The following is a 23,738-nucleotide window of genomic DNA, read 5'->3' as shown; positions in this document are numbered from 1 at the left end:
GTTATTTGTAGTCAGAGGTATGAGTAAGGGTTGCAGCACTGACTGATAGTTCCTCTTGCTCTCCGAATAATGAATGGATATTTGTTACCCGGTGTTATTATTCTTGACATCCCAGCCAAAACTAGGAATTTTTCTTTAATACCTTGCTTCTTTTCTATGCTTGTTGCATATTCTCTCTTAAACAGCTAACTAAACGGGATCCTACAACTTTGTAGTCAAAATTTAGGATGATTATATTGTCTTTTTTCTCCAGAATCTCAGCAGTGTCCAAAGTATTATGTATTAAAGACAAGAAGAGCTTATTAGTACTCAGAATTGGGACAAAAGTCCTGCAAATAGTTTCCTAAAATATACTTAAAGTCATCTAAACCACTATGAAATGAATGTCCTCCTTCTCCTGACTGCCCAGTAACAGTGGCTGTTAGATGGTAGGCACAAAGAAAATTCATATTCAAATTTCTTCATTTTGATATGAGTTTTGTTTGATATATATGTTTTCTTAGCTTGATCATGTCTGATTTATGCTTGATGATATTTAGGTCTTATATGTGTTTTTCCTAAGTTATATTATATTTCTCTAGATTCTTACTCTTCACCAAAATATATTACAAATTGTATGATGCTCTTTAACAGTATCTTTCAGCACTTTACTCTGTTTCTCAAACTTCACTAGCCTTTTGGTCTCCTTTTCCAATCCAAGATCCCCACACACCCTGCCTTCTACCAGAAATGCTTTCCACTCTTATTTCCACCCCTGCTTCTCACCCCTCTCACAAGTAACTAACTCCTTTCTATCCTTCATCCTTTGTGTCTAAACCTAAACATAACACTTCCTCAGCCTGACTTTCTTAACAATCCCCATTTCCACTGCTATGCCAAGCGTTATATGCTTTTGCAACACCTTGTGTTTCTTTTTTCAAAGCATTTAGCACACTTCAAAATGAGAATAAGTATCGGATGCCTTTTTTAGACACTCACTATAAGCTCCATGAGGGCAGAGCAGTGGCTATTTTTCTAATGCTTAGCATGGTGTCTTGAACATAGTTGGCACTCAGTAAATATTTGTTGGAAAAATGAATGAAAACCCCTAATAAATCTACCTGTAGTGAAAGTGAAGGGCTTTGTTAGTGTGTTCAGGGCCATTTGAGGTTGTATGGACTGCAGAAAAGTCTGTAAGCCTAAAGATGCTGAGGTGTCCATCAAAGTCTGAGTACTTAAGTATTCACATTTTAAAACACATATTTTGTAATTATGTGTGAGTAGGAGGTAAGCATGAATTTGACAAATAAAAATCTGCATTCATGTTTATGGTGCTAGTATTGTAAGTGTGCTGCTAGTTATTACAATAATTGGCATGTTGCTTACATAGACACTGACTTAGCAGAAAACTAGCAACTCTTAAAAACACAGTTTAAGATCTACAGTTGATTTAGTCCACAGGGCCATTGTCAAATAAAACAAATGGCCAATGTAAGGTGAAATAATCTTAAAACTTTTTCCACATTTATTAAGCTTTCATCTTATGATATTTTGCTATTGTTTAAGTTAAACATATTGTCAGTTAACTTTTAAAATCAGTAAGCAGTTAATTGATTGACTTCTGAAGGTTGGGTTCAATCTAATTTATAAAATAAATAAATAATGATTTTTAAATTAATTTCCTTATTTTCTATTATTTAATTTCCATTGAGTCTGTCATAAAACATTTTGTTAAATTTAAAAAAAACAAATACCTTTTTAAGTTCAGAATATCAAAATGAGTATTTCTGTGTCCTACAAATAGATATAAGAAGGCGCTTTATCATTTGACTATGATTACTCTGTATAGGTACAAGAAAATTAGATAGACAAAGACTATGAGCATTTGTATTCTGGCTTTTATAGCATTTAACATTTGTTGAAAAATGATATTGACAATGCTTTTTTATTACCCCCTTTTATCTTTTGAGAAAAGTATTATTACCTGGTTCAGCTTTCAAAACCTGTCCTTTTGAAAGTTTCAGGATTTCCATGGAACTTTTTTTCCATGGAAAAAAAAGTTTAACTTTTTCTACACCGTGTTCTAACTGCATTAAAGAGTGATCCATTAAGAAAAAAAAAAAACCAACACTTAAAGACCTTATTCCCTGCCTACCAGACGTACAATATGGGATGATGGTACTACTTCAGATTTAGTATTACTGAGGAAGCTTGTTGCCTACAAGTTCATTCTGAAATTTACGTTCAATGATTAGAAATCACAGTGTATGAGTTATTAGAAATCAAAGTGTGATTTTCTTCTCTGTTACCATCAAGAACTATTGAATTTTGAACCCCTGAACACTCTCTTCTAGCTGCTTTCGAAATCTATTGAACAACTGAAGCAACCAGGCAGTCACCTTGAGGAAGCAGAGGAAGAGCTTCAGGGGGACCAGGCGATGCAGGAAGACAGAGCGCCCTCTAGTGGCAACAGCACTAGGAGCGACAGCAGTGCTTGTGTGGATGACACAGTGGGACAAGTTGGGGCAGTGAAGGTCAAGGAGGAACCAGTGGACAGTGATGAAGATGCTCAGATCCAGGAAATGGAATCTGGGGAGCAGGCTGCTTTTATGCAACAGGTAATAGGCAAAGATTTAGCTCCAGGATTTGTAATTAAAGTCATTATCTGAACATGAAATGCATTATGGTTTTGGTAAATGGATATGATTTCCTATCAGTTTATATTTCTGAATGATTTGAGTTCAGTGTTTAAGGGTTCGAACTAATGCAGATATATGTATGTATCTATATAGAGGTCTCTCTATATTACTGATCTCTATGTAGGTATCAGAGTTTTACTGAAAATCCACTGGTAAGGAGATACCTGTTACACTAAAATTATGATACATAATATCCAAGCAATTAATAGGCTTTAAATTTATCCCAAAGCCTGCTACACCAATTACTTCAAGGAAAATGAATTCACTGTTATTTTTAGTTTATGTGTTGAGATCAGTGACTGCTGGATAGTCTCCCAGTCTGATCAATGAAGCATTCAATTAGTTTTTGATTTTTTTTGAACATGTAGAATTCAATTTTCACATCACTGTACATATTGTATCATACTACAGTCTTGAACACTGTTAAAAGTAGTCTGCCCTTTCCTTCCTCTCTTTTTTTAGTTAAGTAGAAATGTTCTGGTTTCCATGCTAATAGTCCTAGATTATTGTGTAGGTTGCAATTGAACATATTAGGAATACAGGTGGTTTTAAATCTATAGATGCAAATTGCAGCACTACTTTAAATATTAGATTATGTCTCACATAGCACTGCTCATTTTACTTTTATTTTGTGTAATTTGATGACATTGTCTGTCAAAAAAGAGCAAATGAAGCAGATGCAAATGTTGGTGAGAAGTTATGTGCAGCATTATGGTCCAATCAGATACAGTACTGTATCTACAATTGCAAAAAACACAGTAACAGGATGATATTATCTGATATCAAGATGTATCATATTTTGTATTGTCACTATAATCTCTTAAGTATAAATTCCATAATGACACAAGCATATACCATAACATTCTGGCAAATAACAATTAGGCAAGATAGGTTTAACAAAAGAATTTACTTGTACATAATGCACCTTCAGAAGGACTATGTCCTTTGATGCTATAAAGTACAAACAACTTTGAAGGCAACAGAAGACACTGTTTATTCAAGTCAGTTCTTTGTCAGGTTCCTGCTGTTCTCCTACAGAAAAGTGATTCTGTAAAGCTGAACAGGAAATGCCTTGTGGAAACAGGAAGTCCAAGTGATTCATGTCCTGAGGAATGTAGGAAAAAAAAAATCTGAGGATAGTGTTTTACTCGTTCTGTTTTTAAAGGGCACTCTATGAATTGATTTATTGTCTAAGAAAATAACACCACAAGTAGGGAAATTGTTACGGAAGCTTTTCACTGAAACATTTCCTTCATATTCCCTTTTGATATGTTTACCTTGTTTTATAGGTTTACTTTTGTTAAGCTAGTTAAAGGTTCGTTGTATCAAGACCCCTTTAATATGGATAATCCAAATTGACCTAGAATCTTTGTGAGGTTTTTTTTTTTTAATTAAAATATTTATATTTCCAAATCCGAGGTATTTCAAGGTGTAGTATCCTATTTCAAAGGAGATACAGCAGTTTTGCCAAATGTAGACATTGTTCAACTGTATGTTATTGGCACATGTTGTTTACATTTTGCTGTGACATTTAAAAATATTTCTTTAAAAATGTTACTGCTAAAGATACATTATCCTTTTTTAAAAAGTCTCCATTCAAATTAAATTAACATAACTAGAAGTTAGAAAGTTTAAAACTTTTCCATATAATGAAAGTCCTTCTGATAATTTGACAAATAGCTATAATAGGAACACTCCCTATAACCAACATATTTTGGTTAGTATATTCCTTCATATTAAAATGACTTTTTGTCAGTTGTTTTGCATTAAAAATATGGCATGCCTAAGATAAAATTGTATATTTTTTCCATCTCATAAATATTCATTTTCTTCAAAGTCTTTTTTCAATCTCATAAAAAAGGGATAGTGCATCTTTTAAAATACATTTTATTTGGGGAGGAACATGTGGCTGAGCAGACTTTTGTATAATATTACTTCAAAGATATGTAATCACAAACAAAAAAACTATTTTTTATAATGTCATTTGAGAGAGCTTCATCAGTACAGTTGGTGGACGTTATTTGTTTGAATTTGATAGTCTTTGAATTTAATCAAGAAACTACCTGGAACCAGTGAAAAGGAAAGCTGGACTTAAATAATCTTAGAATTAATTGATAAATGTCTCTTTTAAAATCTACTGTATTTATTATAATTTACACCCTTGAAGGTGATCTCTTGTTTTGTGTTGTAAATATATTGTTTGTATGTTTCCCTTCTTGCCTTCTGTTATAAGTCTCTTCCTTTCTCAAATAAAGTTTTTTTTAAAAGATCCCCTTTTATACACTTGGCTTTGTGTAAACTTGCCGTATTTAATCGAAGTTGAAGCTTGAACACTAGATCTCATATATCAAAATATATCGCCAGTCTTTGTTGAAACAAGAAAATAAACACATTTTGAGCAGTTACATCTAATATCATTAAAAATAATAAATTCAACAATAATGACTTTTAGCTATTTACATCCAAAATTTTCAAATAGCTAACACTTGTAAAATTTGTTGCATTTTCCTTTTGCCAGTGTGACCTTTTTCATAATATGTTATCATGTTTGGTATTTAAATTAAAATGCCAACTTCTAAATATAAAACTTCATCTAAATAGATATTAGTTCCTAACTTTGCTCAACTTCAAAAATTATTTTTAAAAAGTTCAACATAATCTCCTGAATATAACACTCAATAAATATTAAAATGAATACTTTTCCAAGTATCGTAATAGTTATGTCTATTACAATGAGATCTTGAAGTACAAGTAGAAAGTGACAACGCATAAATTTAAAGAGAAAATAGTAATTAAATGACCTCCCCTTATATGGTAACAATTATCATAATACCAGTGTGAAGAACAGGAGCCTGATTCAAGTAAAGGAAACTCTACCATACTCTAAGTCACATTAGTGTTGCATTAGAGTACTAAGAAATCTGGAGCTGTCATTATTGACTGTTACAGAATGGATTATCATTTTATAGTACCATAAATTTGATAATACGGTCAGAATTGTAGAAATACCATTAGTGCTAATTATAATTTTCTGAAATTTGCCTTTGAACTATAAAATTACAAGGCTAACTTGGTAACAGAGATCCTAAAATAAGAGGTTAGATAAATCAAGTAAAAAATGTTTTTTAGTATGTATCTGATTTCTGAAGTGTTATATGGTGACTGTTTTAATACAAAGCATTAATCTAACATTAGAAACCTTTTCTTCAGAAAAAATAGTGTTTGCAAACTCTTGGAATAAATAATCATTAGATTTTCTTCTGGCAGTAAAAATTCACCTTCTCATTGGTGAAGGTGCTTGATGAAGTGTAGACTGTTAATTTTCATAGATCTGAGAAAGATAGTCTTTTAGAAATTGTTATATATTGTTTTAGGCTTTTTTCCAAAGGATGTTGAAAAGGAATTCAGACACTAAACATTTTTTTTGAAACCTCGTACTTAACAGATATATAGATAGGCAACATAGTATTGTTTTTAATTTGGCATTTCTTTGTGTTTTTTTTTTCAATAATTGAATTGTACAATTTTGAATAGCTGTACTATGTATAAATTGTGGGTGTACTATTGAAGATTTACAGTGATAAATAATTTGAGGTCTACAATTTTAACTGTTTATATCAGGAACTTGGAGATACAAAAAAAGAAGTCTGGGACTCTTATTCCCTTTATTATTGATCATTCCTTCATCTCCGTTTTAAGAGGAACATAGAGAAGGCAATCAAAGAATCTGAGCAATACAAAGGACATTGAGAAGGTGACTTTTCAGTCATGCTAACAATGTATCTACTACATAGGCATAAAAATGTTTATATTCTCTTTGTTACATCTCATTTTATAATAACATTTTTGAGGCTATAAACCGAATTTAGGCAATGCAACCTTTAGGGATCATTTTAATTTACAAAAAGATGTTTACTTTTATCACAAACACAAAATGCACCATTACTGTTGCAAATGCTTTATATCTGTTTGTTCATTTGGTCCTCACAATAACCTGATGAAGGAGGTACCATTATCATCCCAATGTAGAGATGAGAGCACTGCAACAGTAAAGTCAAAGTCACTGATTTAGTCACTGATTAAGTCAAAGTTAAAGTAAAGGTCACTGATTTAGGAGGTCTAGCTTTAATTAGAACCCAGGCAATTTGGCACCTGTGGCCCTGTTCTCGGCCTTTACCATTGTACTGTGTTGCTACAACGATTCTTTATATGCCCCATATGCTTGCTTCTGTCAAATTTATTCAATTTGTTATCTCTCCTCATTAGCATTTACCAAACTGTCTTGAATCAATAATCTCTTTTTAATAGTTTCTACAAATTATGAGATTGGTGATTAGTACTCTCTTTTTTTTTTTTTTTTCTAATTTTAATGAGGATTAGGGTTAGATGAGTGTTCTAATCCTTACACACATTTTGTTCAACTATTTTTAATCGTGAAAATTACAGGTTTCTTTTTTTTTTTTGACCATAGCCAGTCCTAGGAAGAAGTGAAACAGAGTGGCCGCACTTGGTTAAGTTTTAGGGGGAAGGAGAAAGGATTTCAGCAGGTGCAGAGCTCTACTTTACTTCTTGCCTTCACTCCCCAGCCAATGCAAAGAAAGTCTAATTTCAAAGCCATCAGGATGCTGCCTTTTACAGACTTTTTAAACCTATCAAGGAAGCACTTGATTATTTTGGCTTAAGTAGTCTGTATAAGACGTTGTGGAAGGGAAAAATAGAGACAAGTTGTCACGTTTTAGACCTCTTAAGTGGTATTCTAATGAAAGGTGCATAACAATCCTCTTGAGGGAAACAGATTCTGACCACACCCTTAGAGGTTCTGATTCTGTTGTTCTGACTGGGAGCTCAGTAATCTACATTTTTCAAGCCCTTTGAAGAGTCTGATTCAGAAATACTGTTTTGGAGATGGTCAAGTGCCCCAAACCACTTCCTGAAATCTGGCCTGATTTTTAATAGCTTTTACCTAAGGTCCTCAGATTCTCTGACTCAGTTTTCAAAATATCCTGTCTCCTATTTTTGTATGTTGTTCTCAGCTGCTTCTGCATTTTAACTCAAGTATAGGCTATTCTCACTATATTTACTAGAATTACTTCAATAGGTTCTAAAATATTCACAGTGCTGTGTAGCCAGCCATCACTAGTATCTAATTCCCAAACACTTTCATTAACCCCAACTCAAAAAAAGTATCTTGTACCAACTAAGCAGTCATTCCCGTCCACACTCCTTCTTGCCCCTGGCAACCGCTAATCTGCTTTATGTCTCTGTGGATTTGCCTATTGTGGATATTTCATATAAATGAAGTCATGTGTTATATGCCCTTTTGTGCCTGGCTTCTTTCCTTATGTGTAAGATTTTCAGGGTTCATCCACAGCATCAGTACTTCATTCTTATGGCTAATATTCCCTTTTATGGTTATATGACTTTTTTTGTTCATTCAGCAGTTTCACACAGTTTTCACTTTTATGAATAATGCTGTTGTAAACATTCATGTTACAAGTCTTTTGTGTGAAGATATATTTTCATTTCTCCTGGGTATACATCTACGAGTGAAATTTCTGGGTCATATGGTTAACTGTTTAACTTTTTGAGTAACTGTCAAACTGTTTTCCACATAGTTGAACTATACTTTCCTGCTAGCAATGTATGAGGGTTCCAGTTCCTCCACATCTTCTCCATTTGTTATTTCCCTGTTTTATTGATGGTAGCCATCAAGTGGGTATGCATTGCTATCATTTTTGCTTTGATTTTTATTTAATTATTGACTAATGATGTTGAGCATCTTTTCATTTGCTACTGGCCATTTCTATAACTTCTTAGTGGCAACATCTATTCAAGTCCTTTGTCCATTTTCTAATTGGCTTGCTTTTGTTTTTGAGCTGTGCTTTCAGATATGCTTTGGGTACTAGACCTTTATCGGGTATATAAGTTGCAAATATTTTCTCCTATTCTGACAGTTGCCTTTTCATTTTCTTAAGTGTTCTCTGATGCACAAAAGTTTTGCATTTTGCTGAAGTGCAGTTTATCTCTTTTTCCTTTTGAACTGTAATCTAATCCAAGGTTATAAAGATTTATACTTATTTTGTCTTCTTAGAGTTTTATTAATATAATTTTAGCACTTAATTTTAGACCTTTGATCAATTTTGTGTCATATACATTGGTTTTAAAATAATATTCTTTCATGCATTTAAGTTATTTTTAAAGACATATGAACTTCATGATTATTGGACTTCATTTTCTCATACATTATCTTCATTTTCCTTATTTCTATTAGTTGATGCTAAAGTAATTGCAGTTTTTGCAACTGCTAGTTGCAATTACTAGTGGATTTTGGTCTTGCTTTTCTGATATTTCTGTGGCTGACCCTTGTTGCTTTCTAGTTTTCGATACTGTTCCTTTTTTTCTTCTGAAAATATCACTGAAATGATACACTCCTATGTTTATTATTTCTTTTTTTCTGGTCCTCTTTAAAAATTGAATCAGTTATTTGTATTCATGAAATGAATATGATTTTAAAATCCTACCTTGGTTGCTCAGTTTTACTAAATACACTTGAATTTTATGTTGAAGCCAGGTGTGGAGGTGTGCCTGTAGTCCTAGATACCTGGGAGGTGAGGGCAGGAGGACTGTTGAGCTCAGGAGTGTGAGGCCACACTGAGCTATGATCTAGCCTGAGTGATGGAACGAGAGCATGTCTTGAAAAAACAAATATGTTGAACTAATATTCATGTATTCGCTTTGATCTTTATACCTCTCCTGACAAAATTTCTGGAAAAAACCCTACATTTGCACTGTCCCAACTAGTAGCCACATGTACCTATTGAACATTTAAAATGTGGACAGCAAGAATTGAGATGCAGCCTAAGTAGAAAATGCACAGAAGATTTCAAAGATATAGTAAAAGAAGTGTATTAATATCTCATTAAGGATGATGTCTATTGATTACATATTGAAATAATATTTAAAATATATGTTAAGTCATATAACATCACTAAATTTAATCTTACCTGTTTTACTTTTTCAATGTGGCTATTCAAAAAGAATATATATGGCTTGCATTTGTGACTCACATATTTTTATTTCTATTTATGTTTCTGCTTTAGATCATCTTCATCTCATTTTATATTTTGTTAATTGACAGATCACATCAATCTGAAAATAGATGGGCTGGGGCTGTAAAACTTGAACAGATGAATATTTGCTCTTGCCAGTATCTTTCTATCACTCTTAATTAATATAGAGGCATAAAATGTTAGTGTTAGCAGATATCTGAGGCATCTTAATGGTGTAAGGGTTTAAAGATCCTTCTACTTTACCTTAAAGATAACTTGAAGTCTACCATATGTTTTATTATCCATAGTAGTTGCAAGGGTAATTCACTTATTGCTCCATTCTCATCTCAAAGTTAGTAAATTCATCCATAATATGGGCTGGTTTTTCCTGCTTTTTCTTTTTGTTGTTGTTGTTGATGAGACCAGCATTTAGACAGTAGGACAGATTATCATATAGTCATCTTTCATTATCTCCATTCCTTTGTCACTTATAGGCATTTGGTCCTCCTGTTTCTGATTTAGGTTCATCATATTCCTTCACTTCCCCTTTGGCTTTGCTTTCTCCAGCTATTAATGAACAGTAAAACAAATCCATGCTTCTCTCATTGCAGTAGCCCGTTTTTACATCAGTGTGATATTTATCCTAATTCAATTAAGTTACTATAAAATACCAATACCATTTTCCCATTTACTGTGGTACAGCCTACAGTAATTTCTTCCTAATATTTCGACTAAATGGTTTCAGAGAGCTACAGTCCTCATAATTCAACCTTTGTACTCTGACCAGGCCATCTGTGATTTCCCCAGCCCTCCAGAACCCTCCAAGTTGAAATCAGTTCCATAGTTTACCATATAATTCTTCTTTAATCATTATCTATGTGGCATTATACCCTTTTGCTTTTTGAGGTCGATTGTGTTCATCATTGTTCCTAGAGCCACTCAGGCAACCTGTGAAATGCTTAACTGAACTTTAATGTATTTTTTTTTACATTTATCTTATTCAGATATAAATGGCTAAAGGCCATTTTCTTCCACACTATGATTTTATTCTCACTTTTGTTTTCTATGTGAAATATAGAATCATTTTTTACTTGATGGACTATTTGTTGTGTTCAGTGTCCTCATTAGTAATATATTTTCTAAACTGGCTTTAGTAAAAATAGCTATTATTTAATTTTCATTTTCAGCCAATGGTAAATGATGGAAATTTTTTTCCTGATGAATTTATTATTTAACAGTACTCATACCATATTAATTTACATAATTTATGATTATATATGAATTATTGACTATGACTTCTAATATTTAGCATACATTTTAAGATAAAAATATAAAATCTAGATTAATTTGAATGATCTCTTTATAGTATTAATTTTTTTATTTCCATGTATTCTATAGATAATTTTTGAAAGTGAGAGCTTGGAGAGAAGACAAAACGATTCATATTAATCTTTCTTAGAGAGTGAATCAGCCTCCTCTTTATGCATATTTAAAGAAAACTTACGGAATGTGGAAAGTGATGTGCTGTTTTGACTAGGTATGCATCAAAACCTATGTATGCATCAAAAACAGTAGCATTTTGCATTGTCTTTGAGATCTATGCATGAAACTGCATATGTACTCTATTGTGTTCATCATATATATATGTACATATACATGTAATCATGAAGCCCTTTCATGACTTACAGGGAAGTCCTCAGGTTGGAATGTTCTTTGGGAGATCCTGTGAGTACATTATTCCTCTTCTTCCTCTCCACTGCCTTTTCTTCTATCTCCTTTTACCTCCCATAAAAAGAATCCTGGGGCCGGGCACGGTGGCTCACACCTGTAATCCCAGCACTTTGGGAGGCCGAGGTGGGCAGATCACAAGGTCAGGAGATGGAGACCATCCTGGCCAACACGGTGAAACCCTGTCTCTATTAAAAATACAAAAAAATTAGCTGGGCATGGTGGCACATGCCTGTAGTCTCAGCTACTCAGGAGGCTGAGGCAGGAGAATTGCTTGAACCCAGGAGGCAGAGATTGCAGTGAGCCAAGATTGTGCCACTGCACTACAGCCTGGGTGACAGTGAGAGACTCTGTCTTAAAAACAAAATAAAATAAAATCCTGGATTTTTTTCAAGAAACTTTAATGATTCACCAATTTTAAACCAACTCTAGGTATGAATGATTAACTTGATCATTGTTCTGAAGGATGTATTACAGAATGTGTACTGATCAGGGAGGATCTTTGGATAAGCAATGTCTGTGCCCAAGTCTCCTCTAAATTTAATTCCCACCCTATTATCAGCACCAAAGCCATCAATCAGAAAGCAAAACTCAGAAAAATGGCTTTGCTTAGTAGACTGCAGGGGGTTCTCTTGTCATATTTGCATTGGACTCTGCCTTTCTTTCTTTTTTTTATTTTTAAAGCCAGTCAAATTTAGCAGTGCGGGGTTGTATATGGACTCTGTCTTTCTTTGGAATCAGCATGAAATAAAGAATGCTAAGATTTTTCTGTCTCTGCTTTTTAACAAATGTTCTGGGAAACTCCCCTCTCCCCCACCTACTATCTCTAATTAGGTAAAAAGAACTTAGAATGGGAAATCTTGCAATGATTTCTTGATCTTAAGTAATTTGACTGCATGATTTTGAATAGCCATTTGTCCCCTCTCTATTCCCTTCATTTAACATGGTGAAGAGTAAGTCTACTTTACACTATATTTTAGCATCTTAGATATATATTTTGATCATGAAGATGGTACCATCAAATCTTTTTTAAAAGTTTTATACTTTATGAATTATAGCACATTAAATGTTAATTTTTCTGCTGCATATTATAAATTATTTGATTTTTGCTTAATTATTTGAATTGTCTGACAAACTCATAAAAATACCCAACTTGGTTCCTTTATTATGTATATTCTTTATTGCATACATATCTTAAAATCTATGTGTTTTATGTCTTTATATGTTTACAATGGTCAATTGTATCACAATATAACCTTCTTCTGGATATGGAAGCAGATAATATTTTTTTTTCCTTACAAAGAGGCTCTCCCAGAGATTAAAAAAATTCTAATTTTTAATGTCCTGGGATTTTTGGCCTGCTGTTTAAATTAAAATTTTAAAATTATATTTTTACTGTGTTTACACACAACTTCCTAAATCTTAGTAATTTTTAATCGACTTTTTGAACTATAATTTTCATACAAACTCTACTTGATATATATGTACTTTTTTAAAAATTTTGAGAAATGTATATACCACTACCTAGATAGAGAATATTTCATCATTCCAGAGGATTCTCTCTTGCCCTCTTTGTAATCAGGCTCACATCCTCACCCTCCACCCAGCCACAGTCAACTATTTATCTGTTTTCCGACATTATACATTAGTTTTTGTTTTTTTTTGTTTTTTTTTTTTTCTAGAAGTTCATTAGGTGAATCATATAAAAAACAGTTTGTGATATTTTCAGTCTGGATTTTTTTTTTCAATCAGAAAATGCTTCTGAGATCCATCCATGTATATACCAGTGATATGGTCCTATTTATTGCTGAATAGTTAGCCACCATACGGATATGTCACAATTTGCTCATGTATTTGTCTGTTGGTGGAAATGTAGGTTATTTTTAGGTGTGAGTGACTATGAATGAAACTACCATGAATATCTTATAAAAGTTTTTGTAGAAATTTATTTCATTTGAGTTATTAGGAGTGAATATGAGTTGTACACTAAGCATACGGTTAACTTTATAGGAAGCTGCCAAATTATTTTTAATTAATTACTGTTTTACAGTCTCATCAACAATGTATTTGTGTATTACTCTGCATTCTTGTTAATACTTGATACTGTCAGGGTTTTTTTTAACTGTATGCATCTAATGACTGCATTATGTTGCTCATTTTTTAAAATTGAGGCATGTCTTTTTATTGTTGGTTATCAAATCATATATTTTAGATACAATCTATTTCTACATAAATATGTTACAAATAATTTCACCTATTTTGTAGTTGGCCTTCTGTTTGGAAGATTAGAATATTTAAGCACTAACACTAACACTTGATGTGTCCCTTTCTATCAATTTGTTCTTCTGTGGTTAGTGCTTTAGTGTCCTTTCAAGAATAATTTGTTCCCGTGCTTTCTCCTTCCACCTTAGTTTTTACATTAAAATAAAAGAGTAATTTTGAATTATTTTTATATGATGTGAAGAAAGGTTGAGGTTCATTATCTTACAGAATTATATTTTTCAGCACCTCTTTTTTTTGTTAGAAATCAATTGAACATGTAAGTGTTAGCAGATTTCTGAACTCTTTATTTTATTCGATTGATCTCTATCTTTACACCAATACCACAGAATCTTGATTACTTTTGCTATTTAGTAACTCTTAACATTAGAGTTCATTTTTCTCTGCTTGTATATAAGAGTTTTTGGTTAATACTTGTTTTTAGCAAATTGATTATGATGTCCCTTCATGTGGTTTTCTCTGTGTATATCCTTCTTCGGTTCACTGAACTTCTATATCTGTGGGTTTGTACTTTAAAAATTTTTTTAAATGTCAGGTGTTGTTTCATCTGATATGTTTCCTGCTAATTATTTTCTCTCTTTTCTGAGGGGGACTCCAGTTACATATAAGGTACACTGCTTTATATGGTCTCATAGATATTTAAATTTCCATATTTTTCCTCATGTTTTCTTCTGTACATTTTCTATTGCTGTACACATCTCTTCTTCCTAGTGTATGAACTTCTGTTAATCACATCTGGGAAATTTTTAATTTAAGATCTTGAGCTTTTCACATCTAGAAATACAGATATATTTTCCATTTATCTCTGCAATATATTCATGTTTTTCTTTAAATCTTTGAGTGTATTTATGTTTAATGCCCTTTTATACTAATTCTGTTTTTGCCATTTTGGGGTCTGCTACTACTGCTTAATTTTTCTCTTGAATATGGTTCATATTTTCTTATTCTGTTTAATGTCTAGTAAATTTCCATTCAGTGTTAGACAATTTAAATTGTTGTCTTTCTTTAAAGAATGTTCACTTGAAACATTCAAGTCTTATTTTAAAGTTTTGTTTGTGCAAGTCTATCATAACCTTTACACTCAACTTGGTTTCTCTCTTGCTCACTAAAATTTGTGAGTTCTCTGGAGTGTTTACAGGGATGGATGACCACAGGGAATAATTAATCTCAGTCTAGGACCCTCGTGCAGGAATGAAGATGGACAGAAAGGATTGAATTCGGTAAATTAGGAGCTAGTAAGTGACTAGCTTCTAAAGTGAAGACAAGATTAACACTGAGTTGAATGAGCTGCTTCAACTCAGTGTTAGTCTTGTCTTCACTTTAGAAGCTAGTCACTTACAGGGTCCTACCTCCCAAGTCAGTTCTCCAGTGTGGCTTGGTCATTTTCAACCAGGCTTTGAATTTCTTGTATTTTGGTACTCTTTACATTCAAATATTAACTTTAAAGGCAGATATGGTTTATCTAGTTCAAGAGATTCACACAGTGGGCATGGTGGCCTGTGCCTATAGGCACACCACACTGTGGGTGTGGTGGCCTATGCCTATAGTCTCACCTACTTGGGATGTTGAGGCAGGAGAATCTCTTGAACTAGGGAATCAGAGGTTGCAGTGGGCCACCATTGCGCCACTGCACTCCAGCCTTGAAACAGAGCGAGACTCCATCTCTAAATAAATAAGTAAGTAAGTAAGTAAGTAAGTAAAGGCAGATATGAGGGAACCACCATTAACAATTACTTATACATATACAGACAAAGACAGACTGAATGGAAATTTTTATCCATGTGTTTTAGAGGACCTATGGCATCCTGCAATTACACTGATAAACCAAGTGAAAACAATAAAACCATCTAGTTAAAATTTTTTTTTCTAATATCATTTAAAGATTTAGACTTTCTCTCTCATTCCTCTTTCCCACACTCCCAATCCCTTTTTCTTTCATCTTTCTTTCTTTACCGTTCCCTCCCACGTCTTTCTTTTCTTTTTCTTCCTCTTTTCTTTCTTTTCTTTCTCTCTCCTTCCTTTTCTTTCTCTTCCATTTCTTTCTTTTCCTTTCTTTCTCTACTCTCCCTCCCTCCCACCTTCCCCCCCCTTCCTTTTCTTCACTGAGTAACACTGACCCTACTAAATTTATTAGATCATGTTCTGTTAATTCAGTAACTCTTTAGTATAGTAAGAAATAATACATCTTATGAAAACTTTTAATTCCAGTATGAAGCATAGTTAATGAACTATTTATAGCATCTAAATACTAAGTAACATAAGTATAGTTTTTATTTTAAAAATTGAATATTATTTATATTTTGTATATGACATTATATTTTATTGCTTCTATTTAAAGAGATAAGCCATGGATGGTATGCAATGATTCTACGTTTTCTATGGCTGTAAGTGAAAATTGCCTTGCAGTCTTCTAATTCAGGATCCCTATTAAGCAGTTTTCTTACTTGTAGTTTTCCACCACAATGCTTAGTTCGTGGTTTCTTTATCCATGATAACAATTACTAAGGCATAGTTCATGTTTCTTGCATTAGAAGTCAATGCCAATATAAACCATGACTGATAAAAATTAATGGAACCTACCAACCCAGGGGAACTTTTCTAGAAACATGAAAGTATAGATATGTTTAAAATGATATTTTCTTGACCAAAAGCCTAGAACTGCAGTGGCAAACTTAGAGAAAATCATGCCATTCACCTAAAAATTGTGGGGAGCCTACTAGGAGAGTTTTCTCAAAATATTTAAAAGGCTTTTATGCCTTTTAAAACATTTATGTCTTCATCTTCAGTTCTGTAATGCAGAGGAAGGAAGTAAAAGTGGTGGAAAGTGAGCAATAGATTTTTTTAACTTTGATTAGGAACTATTAGATTTTTATTTTGTTTGGTATAGAAATGTGTTCTTAAAGCAATCAGAATATTAGCTGAAGTTAATGTTAGTGAACCTTTATAGGGAAGAGGTGTTTCTTTTTCATCCTCTTTAATTACCATGGACTTCTGGATGACTCCTAAAGTGAATTTGGAAGTTTTCAACATTTGGCATTAAAGTTCAGACCCAGGGAGGTTATGTGGATATGCAACTTCTGATTCTTGGATGGTGTGTTGATACTGTATATTTTTTAATGGTTACACTTTTCCTTGACTAGTATAAAAGATTTACTGTTACAGTTTGTGTGTGGCCAGGCAGTGGCATATGGAAAAGCTGTTTCCTGCTATTTAATTTAATTAGCCCAATCACGTGCCAGCCTTCGGGCATGTCACTCTGGACCTCTGAGGCTCTTTGTCTGTCAAGGAGATGAACAATATCTTGGCTTTGTTTGGTTGCTTGGGATGCTGCAGATAAAAACCACTGAAATTCTGACTGTTTAAACAAATCGTTGCATTTTTACCATTTGGTTTTGATTTTGTTTTACAAAAAAGGATGACATTTTGGCCTTGAGGAAGTGAAAAAGAAATGTTGAGTACACGAAGAAGAGCTGTTGCTCTCTATGGCTTAATACAGGATTGAGATTATTATCAATTTATAATCAGAAAGTTTTAGTTTGCTACTATTTTGTTAGTAAAAACACAGGACAATTTTCATTACATTGCTTTATCCCTAAACTTAGCTGACAAACTGTCATTCTAATTCAAGCCTTCTTTGGTTCATGTGTGTATTTTTGTGTGATTTTCTTCATCTTGCCAAATCTCTAAATCTTTCAGTAAATTCATTGTTGAAAAAGAAAATATTTTGTTTGGTTTTTGAATTAGAATAATCCACTTTTGTCTTGCTTTCATAAAAAGATGGTGATTAATACATTTAGTTACTTTCAGAATTGTTCTCAATATTTTAGTCTTCCTTCTGAAGTTAAAGTACTTTTTAAACTTTTTTCATTTACAATGTGTTCAGTTTTTAAAAATTCTCTTTAATAACATGTTATTGTTATATAATAGTTTCAAAGCTTTAAAATTAATAAAGAACATTTGAAGAAAAACAGAAGATTTCAAAATATATGCTGCAACATAGGAACTTGATTTGCAGTGAGGACTTCTGCCTAAATTGCCAGCAGAATTAACAGCATCTTTCATGAGTCAAAGTTACTTGTCCAAGGTGATACATTTATTTGAACATCCAGATTTTAAAATTAGTTGTCCGGGATCTGAGATTCTTAACCGATTATAGATACATGCACACTTTAGAACTTCAAGATGTGCCCTTGGTCTTAATCCTGCACTAAGAAAGTTAGTTTAATCACACAGAGCATCTATTCCATAGGAGCTACTGTCCCAGATGCCAAGATACAGCCCCACCCTCTGACATCTCTTGGCCTTCGGAGTAACCTGTAGGGCCTATGCTGAATAAATGACAATCTGTCTCAAGGAAATATCCTTTGTCTAAAGCTAACAGAACCATTGCTTCTCAATAGATTGGGATTTTTTAATCAAATTATTATCTATTTCATTTTGATAAAATTTGCAAGAAAAGCCTTTACCTCTGACTGCATTTTTAAATTTAGAATAAAAGGTTAAATTATTAAAGAAAAGGAAATGAAAACCTAAAAATTTAAATTCTATTTACCAACACAATTCTCAGAACATAATTGACATTCACAATACAAACATTTATAATGACCTTATAATACGGCTGCCACATACAAAGTATAAGTCTTATTTCCAAAACAATGATCTGTATAGATTTTGCATTTTAAGAACAAGTAAACAATAACAAAGAGAACTTCGTGCTTTTTCTCTTCTAATGCTATCATCATTTCTTCTGTGTAACTGTATTTAAAACTTCATTCATTGTATCCACTTTGGGATACATTACTGTATTTTATAGTTCTTTGTGGATGGTTAATTTTTCATTTTTATTTTCTTTATATGTGTATTTAGAGTGTGATTTTTCTGAGGGTGCACACACACACCTACACACATTCACACTCACTCTACATATTGATTTTAGAATAAAGTTGTATCCATCTAAGAAAAGTTGTTTTGCTGGTAACTCTTTAAGAATGAATATATTTTTAATATTGGGAAACACCCATATTCTCTAAATAAAATATAGCCACGACAGAAATGCAGTCTTTTTTTTTATAAAGGCCTTTTTTTCACTATTGATACTTTGTTGAAAATGTTATAAAGTATAACAAGACTAAGGTTTGAAATCAAATTAATCATGAAGTTGTAGTTAATTCAGAAATAGAGATTTCCTTAAAAATTTTAACGAGAGAGTATTTATTTGTTAATGGAAAATATGGTCCTAGAATATAGGTATTAAAATGGTACAATCTTGTTTCTGCTAGAAAATGTAATCCTTGTGAAATTTTTTTTTTTTTTACAGAAAACAGATAACGATAATGAAAGTAATTATGCAATTTCCAATAGAGATTTGGAAACAGCAAGCTGTACAGAAAAAGTCCTTGTAATTAAACTTACAAATTAATTTGGCTTGTAGTAAACCTTATTCCAAATTTTATTTTTACATTATCCTAAAATTTTAAATAAAAAATGATAAAAAATACAATGTCATTTGTGCCACTATGGTCAAAATATATATAAAGCACAAAACCTGTATCAGTATTGATCAAGATCTTCCAGCTTCTAAGTTGCCAAACTGTGATCAAAACTTACATCCAGTTCCATGTTTTTTCCATTAAACGTCACTACTTCTGAGCAGAACCCAGAGATTTCTGCTCAGGGTTTGACACTTTGTCCCTGGTTCTCCTAAAGACTGAAAGTATGAAGGATCTTTACATCCCCACACTGCAGTTTCATGACCTCTGTTATCCACTGGGTTACTTTGAGGAACAGCTTCCTCTGATAATTATAATAGTTTATTTTTTGTTTATTTTATGTTAATGGAAAAAAATATTGAAGGGATTGCTTATTTCTTATAGGTATATTGAGTGAGCTGTTGTGTTTTTCACTTAAAATGGGAAGATCGTGCTGGCAGAAACCAATTTTTTCATTGTTTTATTATTTCAACTCTGCTTGTTAACAAGCTGGAGGCATCAAAGTTTGAGCTACTATGAGTTGAGTTTTCTATGTGTAATTTCTGTGGCATGCTTCCATTTTTCAAACTTTTTAAATTTTCAAGTTGTATTTATTTACCCTAAAATAAAAGAATACTTAACTCATGAGGACCAGAAAGCAATATTTGATCCATCTTACTGACAAAACTTTTTAAAATCAAAACTATCATGCTAGGCCAGGTGCAGTGGCTCACACCTATAATCCCAGCACTTTGGGAGGACAAAGTGGGCAGATCGCTTGAGCTCAGGAGTTCAAGACCAGCCTAAGTAGCATGGCAAAATCTGTCTCTACAAAAAAATACAAAAGTTAGCCATGCGTAATGGCACATGCCTGTAGTCCCATCTACTCAGGAGGCTGAGGTGGGAGGATCACTTGAGCCTGGAGGTGGAGATTGCAGTGAATCATCAGCCCACTGCACTCCAGCTGGGCAACAGAGCCAGATCCTGTTTCAAAAATAAAAGAATATTTAACTCATCAGGACCAGAAAACAAAATTTGATCCATCTAGCAACAAAAACTTTCTTTTAATCAAAACTATCCTGTTAGGCCAGGTGTGGTGGCTCACACCTATCATCCCAGCACTTTGGTAGGAGAAGGTGAGCAGATTGCTTGAGCCCAGAAGTTCAATACCAACCTGAGGAGCAACAATTAAGAAACAAACAAATATACAATAGAACTATCAGGTTACTGAAAGGGCTTTAATATACCAACTGATAACTTTTAGATGGTTTAAAGGCATCTTCTGATGAACTCTGTATTAATGAGTGTGAATGGATACCTTTAAGCAAGGTACCCAGTTTTAAAATGGCATATGTCTAAATTTTAAATATAAGATCAAGATCCTAAAACATGATATAGATTGATGATTCCTCAACAGCTTGGGAATCTTATTTCCTACTCCAAGAGACAGTTGGTTTATGAAGTAACCCCCACACATAATATATATACATATACACGTATATGTATATGTATATGTATATTTATAAGTGAACCTTTTTCTTTGCGTACTTTTCCTAGTGGTATCATGGAAAACTCCCCTCCACCTAAGTTATATTCTAAAGCCAATCTTCTAGTTGTTTATCTCATCATTTCTCTTGATTTTCAACATTTGAAATTTGAAGGAAAATGGTTTATTCTGTAGCATGATCCTCCCTATTCGGTTTTAAGTGGTTTTCTTTTTCTTGTTACTTATCCTCCTCAAGGTCCTTCCATTTTTTTTGTTGTTAAATAAAATATGACTGAATCTCTCTTTGAAGATAATTTATGGAGAAACGGTCCTCCACCCTCACTGTGGCTTACCACAACCTCTAGAAAGGTTAGTTGGAGTATACTGAAATAAGAAAAGACTGTCATACAGCAATTCTCTACGCTATGAAATCTACTGGTGTTTTGCTAGAAAGCTCGGAAAATGAAGCGTCATTATGCACTGTGCTGTAATTTTCATTGTGTGTTCTAACTGTATCACTCCCTTTTCCACTTACCTGTGGGAAGCAGCTTACCCAACCAGGCTGGCCTTTGTGATGGAGGAGCAAAGATCAGAAGAGCCAGTTTTTTCTTGATCTTGGCCAGCTATAAGATTTCTAGGTGTTCTATGCCTCAGTTTCCTCATTTGTGAATTGAAAGTGTTGATCTTCTTTGAAAGGCTATGTTTTGCTGACCCATGCTGACATGTAAAGATGTGACATAGCCACAGCTTTCTTGACAGTTATCAGGAAGACAGACAAATATTGAATTACTGTCTTAGTTTTAAAATTCTTTTTCTTTTATGTTCATATAATTTCCTTCAAAATTCTAACTAGTGAAAAGAAAGACTTGTTGAGCGTTTAAGAAAATGTCAAGTGAATGCTGATTTACTATTTTTGAACTAGAATTGGCAAATAGGTTTCCTCCTAAGGATGGGGTGGGGTGAGATGGGAGAAATATTCTATGCTGACAGGGTTTTTGATGTTCCTCAGTAATGAAAATAACCTAACTAAATTAGTCATAAAATATATGCAGAAATAGTGTGTGCCAGTATTTAAAGTTTAAGCACTATTAAAAATAGTATAGAATGGCAAAATTTTATTGTTGGCAAGGATGTTAGATAATGACAACAGTAACAAAAATGAAAGGTAGTAGGGATTGAAAGCTAATTGCCACACACCATGCCCAGTAACTTATGTTTATCACTTAAGTACCATCTCATATTTACCAAATAAAAAATGAAGATTTCAGAGTGCTAAAGCGGAAGTACATCTAAACAATGGTAGAGCTCGGATTCCATCCCTAGTCCATAGCCAGAAAGATTGCAACACTGGCTGGGAGTCTCACTCAATTTGTGGTGATACAGTAACAGACGCTTGGGTATGACTCAAACTATTGAATATAACTTCAAAATACAATACTTTCAACATCAAATCAGAAAGCCATTTGCTACTATGCTAACTTTTCAACCAAGACTTCTTTATTCTCTCCAATCAGTTTGATGATAATGTGCCAGCACTTGTATAAAGCAAAGGCAAAAGTGGAATATGAAAAACTCATCGGTCAGGAAGTCAGTGTATGAATGGCTTCACAGTTGTGGCCCTGTTTTTCTCCTTCATATTAAATACATTTCTTAGAATTTTTAATTCTTCTATTCATCTGTAGTTCATAAATTTTACATCTTGTGGTCATGGCTTGGAAGACTGCAAATGTCATTTATGAAATCCCCAGCTCTTCAATTCTTACATACTTGATGTAGAATTTACTTTATGTATTAATGTTTTAAAGTGTAAATATATATATTCATTCCCTTCACCTCTTAGAATATCTAGAAAAACACAAATTTAAATGTGTAACCTAGAATAAATTCTTCACAAATGGCTGAGGTCTCCTTAACCTAGCTGGTGGATTCTGAAGTTTTACCTCTGTCTATCAACATTTATACAAAAGATGTTCCTCTCTGTTCATAGTTATAGGAAAACTCTATATTTAAAAGAGTGGTTGGAATTTTCTCACCTTGATATGTAAAAATCCTCATAAAATAATTCAACTAAATCAACAGAAATCTTTATTTCTTTAAGTGCTTACTGCACATCAGAATGTGCAAGGCATTGTTTTAAGTGACAGACGTGGTCCCACCTGGCTCCAATAAGCTTATAACTTGATAAGAGGAGGATAAATTATACATATATAAAATTATTAGAGAAAAGATGTTAGGTACTACATGATAGGCACAAATATTGTAGTGCTTTGAGAGTTCATATTTTAATAATTGTTTAAAGTCTGAATTTTCCAAGTACCCTGTACTTTACATAAATATAAATATTTAAACACTTATCCTTTCTAATCCTATCAAAATTCTTAATGCAGCTTTATTTGCTAGGGCAACACATTTTCCAGCATAGGCAATAAGCTGTTCAATATGTAACATAAGTGAGTAAATAGTACAACTGATTTAAGTAGATACCATTTAAATAAACCTACTCAATTCACTAGTCATGCCAGATCCCTTTATGTGTATTTGCTTACAGAACCACAGACTAGTTTAATATTCTTGAAATAACAAATTCAAAGGTAGGTGACATAATTTAAAACAATATTTTGATGTTATAATTGATACTAACATAGAACCCCCATTGATTGGAAATTAATGTCTATATTGGGATAAATAATATCTGTGCTATTCAAAATTACTTTAGTGAATTTTGTATTCTTTCATTTTTCACAACTTTAGGTATTTTAGTAGATGTAGGACATCATTATATTGGCAATATTCAGGTATCTTTCATATTTACCATGGAATAAATTATTTCAACATATAGAGAACAGATCCAAGGAAGTGACCTCAAGGACCTGAAGGTTAATTAGTGGACTAGGCTATCCTGACTCAAAATGAATAGGAATTCAGAAAGGGAAGAAGAGGGAAAGCTGTACATTTCTGCAGGGTTTTATGGCTAGATGGACATATTTTATTACGTTTTTTTTTTTTTTTTTTTTTCCACAAGGGAAACATTTTTCTTCATTGTATATTG

At 32.9% G+C, this 23,738-nt stretch overlaps 1 protein-coding gene across 27 annotated transcripts in view; it reads left to right on the top strand.

Moving 5' to 3' along the window:
• HDAC9 (histone deacetylase 9) overlaps positions 1–23,738 on the top strand; it is an 898,499-nt gene that overhangs the window by 564,614 nt on the left and 310,147 nt on the right. For 26 of the 27 annotated variants that reach the window (XM_032286690.1, XM_032286700.1, XM_032286699.1 and 23 more), the window contains one exon: positions 2,334–4,948. In XM_032286690.1, the coding sequence (XP_032142581.1) occupies positions 2,334–2,648 (315 nt within the window). In that variant the 3' untranslated portion in view covers positions 2,649–4,948. Of the gene's footprint in view, positions 1–2,333; positions 4,949–7,149; positions 7,153–23,738 lie in introns of those variants that run through there. The other variant, XM_032286709.1, reaches the window with a different exon arrangement.

This window comes from Sapajus apella, unplaced genomic scaffold (assembly GCF_009761245.1).
Source record: "Sapajus apella isolate SASKATOON/1434 unplaced genomic scaffold, GSC_monkey_1.0 scaffold19, whole genome shotgun sequence".
Lineage (NCBI taxonomy): Eukaryota > Metazoa > Chordata > Mammalia > Primates > Cebidae > Sapajus > Sapajus apella.
Note: the sequence above shows the minus strand (reverse complement) of the source record. Positions and strands in the feature narration are given on the sequence as shown.